Here is an 11,827-nt window from a genome sequence, read left to right on the forward strand (position 1 = left end):
TGATCCACCTGCCTCGGCCTCCCAAAGTGCTGGGATTACAGGCGTGAGCCGCCGCGCCCAGCTATAAACTTCTAAAACAGCCAAAAGCAATCCACAGTGATGGAAATCAGATCAGCAGTTGCCTGTGGCAGGGTGTGGGGAAAAGATTGTCTGGCCAATCAAACGGGGTACACGAGGGAACATTCCAGGAAGATGAAAATGTCCTGTATTTTGATAGGACTGGTGATTGCATGGGAACAGCGTACACTTGCTGATCCTCCTGCAACTCTACGAGATAGATAAAATGCAGAACAGTCCAGGCAGAGAAGACAGAAATAGCTCCGGGCATTTGGGAACCACCAGGACATATTGTTGTTACTGAGTGAGGTGGAGCAGTCAGAGGAGAGGCTGGGAGTCAGTGGCAGCTGATCTCACAGGGTCCCGTGTGCTAATATCACGGGCACAGGGCAGTCATGGACAGAGGTTGTTTTTGTTTGGTTGGTTGTTTTTTGTTGTTGTTGTTGTTGAGACAGAGTCTCGCTCTGTCGCCCAGGCTGGAGTGCAGTGGCCGGGTCTCAGCTCACTGCAAGCTCCGCCTCCCGGGTTTACGCCATGCTCCTGCCTCAGCCTCTCGAGTAGCTGGGACTACAGGCGCCCGCCAACTTGCCCGGCTGGTTTTTTGTATTTTTTTAGTAGAGACGGGGTTTCACTGTGTTAGCCAGGATGGTATCGATCTCCTGACCTCGTGATCCACCCGTCTCGGCCTCCCAAAGTGCTGGGATTACAGGCTTGAGCCACCGCGCCCGGCCTTTTTTTTTTACTCATTTTCTTTTGTTGTTTTTTTTGAGATGGAGTCTGGTTCTGTCACCCAGGCTGGAGTGCAGTGGCACGATACCGGCTTACTGCAGTCTCCGCCCCCCTGGTTCAAGCGATTCTCCTGCCTCCAGCCTCCTGAATAGCTGGGATTACAGGCATGCACCACCATGCTCAGTTAATTTTCGTATTTTTAGTACAGATGGGATTTCACCATGCTGGCCAGGCTGGTCACGAACTCCTGACCTTAAGTGATCCACCCGCTTCGGCCTCCCAAAGTGCTGGGATTACAGGCATGAGCCACCTCGCCTGGCCTTCCTACATATTTTCACATGTGCAGGCACGTGTTACTTTTGTTTCAACATAAATGAGATCATGCACCCTCTTCTGTGACTTATTTTTTCACTTAATACATGTGTGAGAGATTAGACACTTGGATTATTTCCCATTTTTCACTCTTACACACAATGCGATGAACACGATCTTTGCCTAAGCATTGTGTAGGTTGTATTCCTAGATGTAAAATTACTGTGCATATTTAATGATATTAAAGGCTATGTGCATTTAATATTTTGATACTGCTGGCCAGTCACTGTGGCTCATGCCTGTAATCCCAGCACTTTGGGAGGCCGAGGCGGGTAGATCACTGGGGTCAGGAGTTCAAGACCAGCCTGGCCAACATGGCAAAAACTGTCTCTACTAAAAATACAAAAATTAGCCAGGCATGGTGGCGGGTGCCTGTAATTTCAGTTACTTGGGAGGCTGAGACAGGAAAATTACTTGAACCCAAGAGGCGGAGGTTGCAGTGGGCCAAGATCGTGCCATTGCACTGCAGCCTGGGTGACAGAACGGGATACCATATCAAAAAATCTATCTATATATATATATATATTTTTTTTTGATACTGCCAAATTGTCTCCTAAAAGTTATATTCTCATGGTCTATGAGAATACCCACTTCCCCAGCATACTGAATATTCCTCAGCATATTGAATAACATTCTGATATGCTAATGTGCTGATATTGAATGTTACCAATGATTTTAATTATTACCCATCTAATGGATTTTTTCAATGTAATTTCATTTTAACTTATTCGTTCACTAGTGAAACTGAACATCATTTGCCACAACTGGCCATTTTAATTTCTCTGTGAGCTGTCAGTTCTTAGGATTTGTTCATTTGTCAGTTGGCTCATGTGACTTTTTCTTGTCGACTTATTGGTGTTCTTTATGTATGATGTATTAATCCTCCCATTCTTTAGTTGATTAGGTCATTGTGTCTTTTTGTAATTTTTATTTGTATTTAGTGTATATGGGCAAACACTATTTTGATGTGTCTGATACCACTTGTGCTCTCTGATCATTCCCGATCTTTGACCTTGCTGTCACCTCTGACCCATGACTGTCCTCCGGTCTTCACTCTCCAGAGCTTTCTGGCTTCTGACTCCCCTGACCTCCTTGGCTTGGCCTCCCCCCAGGTTTGTGAATGGGGCAGGTTACTTTGCTGCTGTGGCAGATGCCATCCTTCGAGCTCAAGAGGAGATTTTCATCACAGACTGGTGGTGAGTGGGAAGAGGCCCCAACAAGACTGGGCAGGATAGAGCCTGGGGCAGGTCAGCGTATTCCTCGGAGGAAGGAGGAGAAGGGGGGTGCAGCTGGTGGTCTGGGGCTTTGGTTGCCCCTAATCCACTGCCCTGAATCCCAGGTTGAGTCCTGAGGTTTACCTGAAGCGTCCGGCCCATTCAGATGACTGGAGACTGGACATTATGCTCAAGAGGAAGGCGGTGAGGACAGCCGTCAGGCTGCACGGGGAGGGGGTTGCCTGTGGGTGGAGGTTGATTAGCAGGGCTGGAAGAAGGTAGGGAGTCTGAGGCTTCAAGGGAGGGAAATGTGCCCATCCTGGCCCAGCGCCTGTCAGACATCACCTCCGCCCTCTCCCTCTGCCCTAAGGAGAACTGACACACCTTCCTCTTCATGCTCCCTCCACCTGGCAGAGACTTCCCTCCCAGTAAACATAATACTTTATTGTGTTATCTGGGGGTGTACATGTCTATCTCTTTCACTGGGCTAGTTAATATCATTGTTCCCCTACAAGGCACAGTACCTGCCATGGAGGGGGCATGTGTGGTGTTGATGGACAGGAAGAAGGATGCATGGATGTTGCAGGGTGGGTGGGCGGGTGGATGGATAGAGGACAGAAAGGGTGATGGATGGAAGGATATGAGTTGGAAAGGTGGAGGGCTAGGAGGGTAGGCGGGTAGATGGATGAATAATAGACGGTAGATAAAGGGATGAGTAAATGCTTGGGAAGATGGATGGATGATGAAGGGTAGGTGGATAGATATGTGGATGGGTGAGTGGGTGAGCACACAGATGACATTTAGTCTAAGTCTGCTGCAAGCAGCAAAGCAGGGCATATGTGGCAGAGCCTCTAGGATCTCCAGACAGGCTGGAGGGACACACGTAGAAAGGGTTTGGGAGTGTGGAAAGGGGCAACTCTGGGAGAGGCACTGGGATCTAATTCCCCAACTCACCACCAGGAGGAGGGTGTCCGCGTGTCCGTTCTGCTGTTTAAGGAAGTGGAATTGGCCTTGGGCATCAACAGTGGCTATAGCAAGAGGGCACTGATGCTGCTGCACCCCAACATAAAGGTGACTCTGGGCCTCAGAGACCCTCCCACATGACAGCCCTCCTCCCCACACTGTCCCCGCCCCCAGTGCTCCCGCTTCCTGACGGTCTCCTCTTTCCATCTTTCCTCTCTCCCTCCCAGTACCTCCTGTTTTCCTTCACCTAAACCCACCTCATGAACCCTCCATGCCTGCTCCAGGTGATGCGTCACCCAGACCAAGTGACGCTGTGGGCCCATCATGAGAAGCTCCTGGTGGTGGACCAAGTGGTAGCATTCCTGGGGGGACTGGACCTTGCCTATGGCCGCTGGGATGACCTGCACTACCGACTGACTGACCTTGGAGACTCCTCTGAATCAGCTGCCTCCCAGGTAATCCCCCCGAGACCTTCATGAGCACCCCCAAACTCAGATAAGCTCAATCCACACCTTTTCCCAGCTCCAGCCTTACCCCCTCAGTCATTCCAGGCCCTGCCCACCTCAGGGTTCCTCAAACTTTCTGGGACCCCAAGAACCCACTTTGAAAGTGCTGTAACCGGCCAGGTGCCGTGGCTCATGCCTGTAATCCCAGCACTTTGGGAGGCCAAGGCAGGCAGATCACCTGAGGTCTGGAGTTCGAGACCAGCCTGACCAACATGGTAAAACCCCGTGTCTACTAAAAATACAAAAAACTAGCCTGGCATGGTGGCGGGTGCCCGTCATCTGAGCTACTCGGGAGGCTGAGGCAGGAGAATCGCTTGAACCCAGAAGGCGGAGGTTGTAGTGAGCCAACATCGTGCCACTACACTCCAGCCTGGGTGACAAGAGCGAGACTCCGTCTCAAAAAAAAAAAAGGGCTGTAACCCAGTCCTTTCCCCATTTCACTGACCATCACCCCATTCCTCTAAAAGTGTCGAAGGCGGCTGGAGGGGAGGGCTGGGGAATCAGACGCTCTGTGTCATTCTTCCTCTCCGTCTCTCTCACTCTTTCAGTGCTCCTCTCTTTGGCCCTGGCTCTGTACAACCCCATGACTTCCCCTTGCCCCTGGCTTGGGTGTGTTCCCCCTACAGCCTCCCACCCCGTGCCCAGACTCGCCGGCCACCCCAGACCTCTCTCGCAACCAATTCTTCTGGCTGGGCAAGGACTACAGCAATCTTATCACCAAGGACTGGGTGCAGCTCGACCGGCCGTTCGAAGGTGAAGCCTCCCACCCGCCAAAACCCCAGAGAGCTGAGAGCAGGGTCAGAAGCTGGGACTGGTACTGAGGATGGGATGAGAGGGGTCAAGGGTGGTACAGCCCTCCCTCTGGCAGGCTCCTCCTCCCTGCCCCAAGTGTCCCCAGGAGTCCAGGCCTGACGTCTCCCCTGACTCTCCCGGGACCTCGCAGATTTCATTGACAGGGAGACGACCCCTCGGATGCCATGGCGGGACGTTGGGGTGGTCGTCCATGGCCTACCTGCCCGGGACCTCGCCCGGCACTTCATCCAGCGCTGGAACTTCACCAAGGTGCTCGTTCCCTCTGGTGGGAGCTGGAGGGAGGGAGGGAGCCAGGGACAGCTTGGCACCTCCTGCTGACTCTGCCATCCCTCCACTTCAGACCACCAAGGCCAAGTACAAGACTCCCACGTACCCCTACCTGCTTCCCAAGTCTACCAGCACTGCCAACCAGCTCCCCTTCACGCTCCCAGGGGGGCAGTGCACCACTGTGCAGGTGAGGCCCCCCACTTCAGCCAGCCCCCACCTTTGTCTCCTTCAGCCCAACACCCCAACCCACTCTCCCTGGTGTGAGAGCCCCCTACACTGTCCTCTCCTGGGGTTAAGAAGCACATCACGGCCGGGCGCGGTGGCTCACGCCTATAATCCCAGCACTTTGGGAGGCCGAGGCAGGCGGATCACGAGGTCAGGAGATCGAGACCATCCTGGCTAACATGGTGAAACCCCATCTTTACTAAAAATACAAAAAGTTAGCCGGGCATGGTGGTGTGTGCCTGTAGTCGCAGCTACTAGAGAGGCTGAGGCAGGAGAATCGCTTGAACCCAGGAGGCGGATGTTGTAGTGAGCTGAGATCACACCACTGCACTCCAGTCTGGGCAGGGGAGCGAGACCCTGTCTGAAAAAAAACATAAAATAAAAAAATGAAAAGAAGCACATCTCATTCACCATTCCCTAGGTCTTGCGGTCAGTGGACCGCTGGTCAGCAGGGACTCTGGAGAACTCCATCCTCAACGCCTACCTCCACACCATCAAGGAGAGCCGGCACTTCCTGTACATTGAGGTCTGACTGGGAGGAGGTGGGGGAGACCATGGAAGGGATGTCGCAGGAGAGACACCTGGGGAATGAGTGGAGTCAGTCATCGAGGGTTGGTGGAGCTGGGCCCGGAGCAGAAGCAGACGCCTGGAGCCTGGGACCAGGGCTGGAGACCAAGGACAGCGCCAGGGGCCAGGCTGCTGATGTCTGTCTCTGGTTCTTGCCCCAGAATCAGTTCTTCATTAGCTGCTCAGATGGGCGGACGGTTCTGAACAAGGTGGGCGATGCAATTGTGGACAGAATCCTGAAGGCCCACAAGTAAGGTGGACTGTGAGGAAGGTGGGGACTGTGGGTGTGGTTTGAGCCCAGTTGAAGGGGGTGGGGTTTGAGGGACCAGTCGCGCCTCTGACTCCACCCTCTCCCCAGACAGGGCCAGTGTTTCCGAGTCTACGTGCTTTTGCCCTTACTCCCTGGCTTCGAGGGCGACATCTCCACGGGTGGTGGCAACTCCATTCAGGCTATTCTGCATTTTACTTACAGGTGACCCCCCAGGGCTCTCAATGGCCTCATCTCACCCGTGTCCCCCTCCTGATTCTGTCCTGATCCCTTCCTCCTGGGCCTTAAAGGAGGGCCACCTCTCCCAACCTCCCCTCGCCTCTGCCAGCCTCCACTTCTCTCCCTCTGTCTTTTCTCTCAGGACCCTGTGTCGTGGGGAGTATTCAATCCTGCATCGCCTCAAAGCAGCTAGTGAGTGCTGGGGGCTGGGGTCTCAAGCCCTGGTCCCCTGGGAGAGGGAGATTGGGGCGCTGGAGGCCTGGGGGTGAGGGAAGGAGGCTGTCATTCCCGTGAGCCTCTGAGGCTACGCAGACCATAGCTGGCCTTTCACTGCAGGGAGAAGCAGAGATACAAGACTCTTTGTAGGAGCCGGGCGCGGTGGCTCAAGCCTGTAATCCCAGCACTTTGGGAGGCTGAGACGGGTGGATCACGAGGTCAGGAGATCGAGACCATCCTGGCTAACACAGTGAAACCCCGTCTCTACTAAAAAAATACAAAAAACTAGCCGGGCGAGGTGGCAGGCGTCTGTAGTCCCAGCTACTCGGGAGGCTGAGGCAGGAGAATGGCGTAAACCCGGGAGGCGGAGCTTGCAGTGAGCTCCGGCCACTGCACTCCAGCCTGGGCGACAGAGCAAGACTCTGTCTCAAAAAAAAAAAAAGACTCTTTGTAGGAAGAGCTTCTGGAGTGAGAGGAGGTGGGACAGGGCCCTGTCTGCACACAGAGCCACCTCTCCGCTTACTTCCCCTCCTGTCACCCCGTCTCTTGTATGCAGTGGGGACAGCATGGCGGGACTATATTTCCATCTGCGGGCTTCGTACACATGGAGAGCTGGGCGGGCACCCCGTCTCGGAGCTCATCTACATCCACAGCAAGATGCTCATCGCAGATGACCGGACAGTCATCATCGGTCAGTGCCGGATCTGGGCCCCTGGCAGGGAGAGGGTGTGGGGACAGGCAAAGAGATGAGACGCCGGGATGACAGAGACTGCAGCTCAGGCTCATGTAGGGGTGGAGGGTCCAAGAAGGAGTGTTGCAGGCCAGTGCTTTGGTAGAGGGGATGGGGTACTGGGGGGAGTGCCCTGGCCCCAAGCAGACAGCGTGCCCCACATCCACCCCAGGTTCTGCAAACATCAATGACCGGAGCTTGCTGGGGAAGCGGGACAGTGAGCTGGCCGTGCTGATCGAGGACACAGAGACAGAACCATCCCTCATGAATGGGGTGGAGTATCAGGCGGGCAGGTTTGCCTCGAGTCTGCGGAAGCACTGCTTCAGGTAGAGCTGGGGCGGGGTGCCACAGGGTGGGAGCGAGATGGGGGCATCTGCCTTTTGAGCAGGACAAGAGGTAGCACCGCATAGGTATTCCCGGAGCCAGAGGTAGAGGTAGTGCTAGATACTCAATAGGCAAGGCTGGGCGCGGCAGCTCACGCCTCTAATCCCAGCACTTCCCGGCACTTTGGCGAGGCCAAAGTGGATTGGCTGAGGTCGGGAGTTCGAGACCAGCCTGGCCAACATAATGAAACCCGTCTCTACTAAAAATACAAAAAATCAGCTGGGCGTGGTGGCGGGCCCCTGTGATCCCAGCTACTTGGGAGGCTGAGACAGGAGAATCGCTTGAATCCAGGAGGCAGAGGTTGCAGTGAGCCGAGATCACGCCACTGCACTCCAGCCTGGGCGACAGAGCGAGACTCTGCCTCCAGAAAACAAAACAAAACAAAACAAAAAAAAACAAATCAATGGGCAGACTAATCAGTTTAGAGTGTCAGTGAAGCAGGAACACCAAAAAAAAATGAGAAAAAAAATTTTTTTTTTTTGAGACGGAGTTTCCCTCTTGTTGCCCAGGCTGGAGTGCAATGGCGAGATCTCAGCTCACCACAACCTCTGCCTTCCGGGTTCAAGCGATTCTCCTGCCTTAGCCTCCCAAGTAGCTGGGATTACAGGCCTGTGCCACCACACCCGGCTATTTTTTGTATTTTTAGTGGAGACAGGGTTTCACCATGTTTGTCAGGCTGGTCTTGAACTCCCGACCTCAGGTGATCTGCCCACTTCAGCCTCCCAAAGTGCTGGGATTACAGGTGTGAGCCACTGCACCTGGCCATGAAAAAATTTTTTCTTGTTATTGTTGTTGTTGTCGTCATCATTAAGATGCAGTTTCACTCTTGTCGCCCAGGCTGAAGTGCAATGGTGCAATCTTGGCTCACCGCAACCTCCGCCTCCTGGGTTCAAGCAATTCTCCTGCCTCAGCCTCCCAAATAGCTGGGATTACAGCTGTGAGCCACCGCATCCCACCAAAAAAAAATCTTTTGAAAGTAATTTTTGGCCGGGCACAGTGGCTCACCCCTGTAATCCCAGCACTTTCGGAGGCCAAGGCAGGCAGATCATGAGGTCAGATCAAGACCATACTGGCTAACACGGTGAAACCCCGTCTCTACTAAAAAAACAAAAAAATTAGCTGGGCGTGGTGGTGGGCGCCTGTACTCCCAGCTACTCAGGAGGCTGAGGCAGGAGAATGGCGTGAACCTGGGAGGCAGAGTTTGCAATGAGTAGAGATGGTGTCACTGCACTCCAGCCTGGGCAACAGAGCCAGACTCTGTCTCAAAAAAAAAAAAAAAAAAAGTAATTATTTTCACAGATTCTGAGGATTGGGGAAAGAACAGAAAAAGAAGAAAATTTAAAATAAAACTGATTTTTTAAAACACCAAGGTAGTCATCAAAGTCAAGACAAATCAGACTCTGTTGGCTTCTTTTATACTTATTTTACTATTTTATATTGCATTTGTTTTGTTTTTTTTTTGTTTGTTTGTTTTTTTGTTCTTTGTTTTGAGATAAGGTCTTGCTCTGTCACCCAGCTGGAGTTCGGTGGCATGACCACAGCTCACTGCAGCCTCGACTTCTCTGGCTCAAGTGATCCTCCCACTTCAGCCTCCCAAGTAGCTGGGACTACAGGCACACAGCACCACGCCTGGCTAATTTTTGTATTTTTTGTAGAGATGGGGTTTTGCCATATTGCCCAGGCTGGTCTTGAATTCCTGAGCTCAAGCAATCCATCGGCTTCGTCCTCCCAAAGTGCTGGGAATACAGGCATGAGCCGCTGCGCCCAGCCAATTTTGAATTACCTGAATAGGGACGATGTAACTTTTCTGGCATTCAGGTTCTCTAAGGATCTTAATCTGGCCCTGCTGGGACCCCTTTCTCCCATAGTGTCATTCTTGGAGCAAATACCCGGCCAGACTTGGACCTCCGAGACCCCGTCTGTGATGACTTCTTCCAGTTGTGGCAAGACACAGCTGAGAGCAACGCTAATATCTATGAGCAGGTGGGAACTTGGGAGGGGAGGGGGAGAGTGGCCTGGGGAAATGTGTGCATTATCCTGCTCAGGGTAGGATGGAGAGAAGCCCCACTACACAGTCATTCTCAGAAGGGGGATGAGGGCCTGGGGGCATTTGCTATCAAGAGATTTAGTGGCCCAGGCTGGGTGCAGTGGCTTATGCCTGTAATCCCAGCACTCTGGGAGGTCGAGGCGGGCGGATCACCTGAGGTCAGGAGTTCGAGATCAGCCTGACCAACATGGCGAAACCCCATCTCTACTAAAAGTACAAAAATTGGCCGGGCGCAGTGGCTCACGCCTGTAATCCCAACACTTTGGGAGGCCAAGGCGGGCGGATCACCTGAGGTCAGGAGTTCGAGATCGGCCTGACCAACACGGAGAAACCCCTTCTCTACTAAAAATACAAAAAAATTAGCCGGGCGTGACTGGGAGCCTGAGGCAGGAGAATCTCTTGAACTCAGGAGGCAGAGGTTGCAGTGAGCCGAGATCACGCCACTGCACTCCAGCCTGGGCAATAAGAGCGAAACTCTGTCTGAAAAAAAAAAAAGTACAAAAGTTAGCCGGGCATGATGGTGGGTGCCTGTCATCCCAGCTATTCGGGAGGCTGAGGCAGGAGCATCACTTGCACCCGGGAGGTGGAGATTGTAGTGAGCTAAGATCGCACCATTGCACTCCAGCCTGGGCAACAAGAGTGAAACTCCGTCTCAAAAAAAAGAAAGAGAGAGAGGCCCAGGGTCATTTGGGGGTATGAAGAGATGGTATGGGGGAAGGGGTCGAGCCTAGTCGGACTTAGATTGTTGGGAGAGTCTCCCCAAGCCTTACTGGCGTCCGTGCCCCCGCCCACAGATCTTCCGCTGCCTACCGACCAATGCCACGCGTTCCCTGCGGACACTCCGGGAGTATGTGGCCGTGGAGCCCTTGGCCACAGTCAGTCCTCCCTTGGCTCGGTCTGAGCTCACCCAGGTCCAGGGCCACCTGGTCCACTTCCCCCTCAAGTTCCTAGAGGATGAGTCTTTGCTGCCCCCGCTGGGTAGCAAGGAGGGCATGGTCCCCCTAGAAGTATGGACATAGTTGAGGCCCCCGTCGGGGAGAGGTCACCAGCTGCTGTGCCCCACCAGGTCTGGCTCCCTGCCCCTTAAGCCCAGAGACTGAGGGCAGTGCCCTATGAGATCTGGGAAGGCGGGCATCCCTGAACGGGATTAGAGGTGTCACAGAGGACCCTTACGTGAGAAATAGCCGAAGAGGACACTCGCAACCTTGGGCTGGGGAGGCAGGAGAGAGTCCCAGAGAAGCTCACCCCCGCTGCTGCCCAGTGCAAACCACTTCTCCATGCTGCAGAGGAGAAGCACAGCTCCTGCCAGGGTGAGCAGGGTCAAGCCTCTTATTCCAGGAGAAGGGGGCTCTGCCCCAGGCCCTACCACCCATTGTTCCCTTCCTCCTCCTGCCCTTGAACCCCCTCCCTGTCCCAGGGCCTCTCCCAGCCCATTGCTGCCAAGCCGGAGGGAAGGATAAAGCCACTTCTGGCTTCAGCCCCCACCAGGGGAAGGAAGGGGTGCATATTAACTCCCTCCACCAGCCTGCTGACACTAACTTTGTATCTGTTCAATAAGCATTTCATAAATAAAGGTGTAGAAAAGGTTAATGCGTCTTCCTTGGAGGAACTAAGCGCTTGGTTCAGCCTCCCGTCCCTGCCCACATGGGGCACCAGTCCCCTTCATCTTATCTCCGCCCTCCTCCTTTCTTCTTTCTCGTCTCTCTACCTCTGTTCTACCTATCCATGGCTTCGGGAGTTCGGTCACCTGGCTCCTGAGAGGAGAAGGTGTTGACACAGTGATGCCTGGGTAGAAGGATGGGCAGGGCCCAGCCAGGGCACCTGGAGAACTGTGGAGCTGCTGTCACAACCACAGGTGAGGGAGATGCTCCGAGAAGGACCTGGAGAGGCTGCTTCTTGTTCAAGAAATACAGAAACAAAATTAGCCTGGCGTGGTGGCGGGTGCCTGTAGTCCCAGCTACTCGGGAGGCTGAGGCAGGAGAATGGCGTGAACCTGGGAGGCGGAGGTTGCAGTGAGCTGAGATCACGCCACTGCACTCCAGCCTGGGCGACAGAGTGAGACTCCGTCTCAAAAAATAAAAATAAAAAATTAGTCCCTTTCACTAATTGCATTTCAAGTGCTCAGTAGCCATTTGCTGCTAGTAACTCACATATTGGACAGTGCAAGTATATACCATTTCCATCACTGTACAGGATTCTACTGGATGGCCCTGCTTCAGAGGGAAGAGGTGGAAAACATGGCAAGGTCTA

General features: G+C 53.5%; 1 protein-coding gene across 3 annotated transcripts in view; it reads left to right on the forward strand.

Annotated features, from left to right (window-relative positions):
* Positions 1-11,167, forward strand: part of PLD2 (phospholipase D2) — a 17,520-nt gene extending 6,353 nt beyond the window's left edge. For 2 of the 3 annotated variants that reach the window (XM_031934315.1, XM_026449102.2), the window contains exons 11-25: positions 2,271-2,354; positions 2,498-2,576; positions 3,333-3,443; positions 3,620-3,790; positions 4,468-4,594; positions 4,785-4,903; positions 4,995-5,108; positions 5,568-5,672; positions 5,875-5,963; positions 6,072-6,185; positions 6,343-6,392; positions 6,973-7,107; positions 7,319-7,472; positions 9,399-9,513; positions 10,372-11,163. In XM_031934315.1, the coding sequence (XP_031790175.1) occupies positions 2,271-2,354; positions 2,498-2,576; positions 3,333-3,443; positions 3,620-3,790; positions 4,468-4,594; positions 4,785-4,903; positions 4,995-5,108; positions 5,568-5,672; positions 5,875-5,963; positions 6,072-6,185; positions 6,343-6,392; positions 6,973-7,107; positions 7,319-7,472; positions 9,399-9,513; positions 10,372-10,596 (1,792 nt within the window). In that variant the 3' untranslated portion in view covers positions 10,597-11,163. Of the gene's footprint in view, positions 1-2,270; positions 2,355-2,497; positions 2,577-3,332; positions 3,444-3,619; positions 3,791-4,467; positions 4,595-4,784; positions 4,904-4,994; positions 5,109-5,567; positions 5,673-5,874; positions 5,964-6,071; positions 6,186-6,342; positions 6,393-6,972; positions 7,108-7,318; positions 7,473-9,398; positions 9,514-10,371 lie in introns of all 3 variants that reach the window. The other variant, XM_026449101.1, reaches the window with a different exon arrangement.
* The last annotated feature ends 660 nt before the right edge of the window (positions 11,168-11,827 follow it).

This window comes from Piliocolobus tephrosceles, chromosome 16 (genome assembly GCF_002776525.5).
Source record: "Piliocolobus tephrosceles isolate RC106 chromosome 16, ASM277652v3, whole genome shotgun sequence".
Lineage (NCBI taxonomy): Eukaryota > Metazoa > Chordata > Mammalia > Primates > Cercopithecidae > Piliocolobus > Piliocolobus tephrosceles.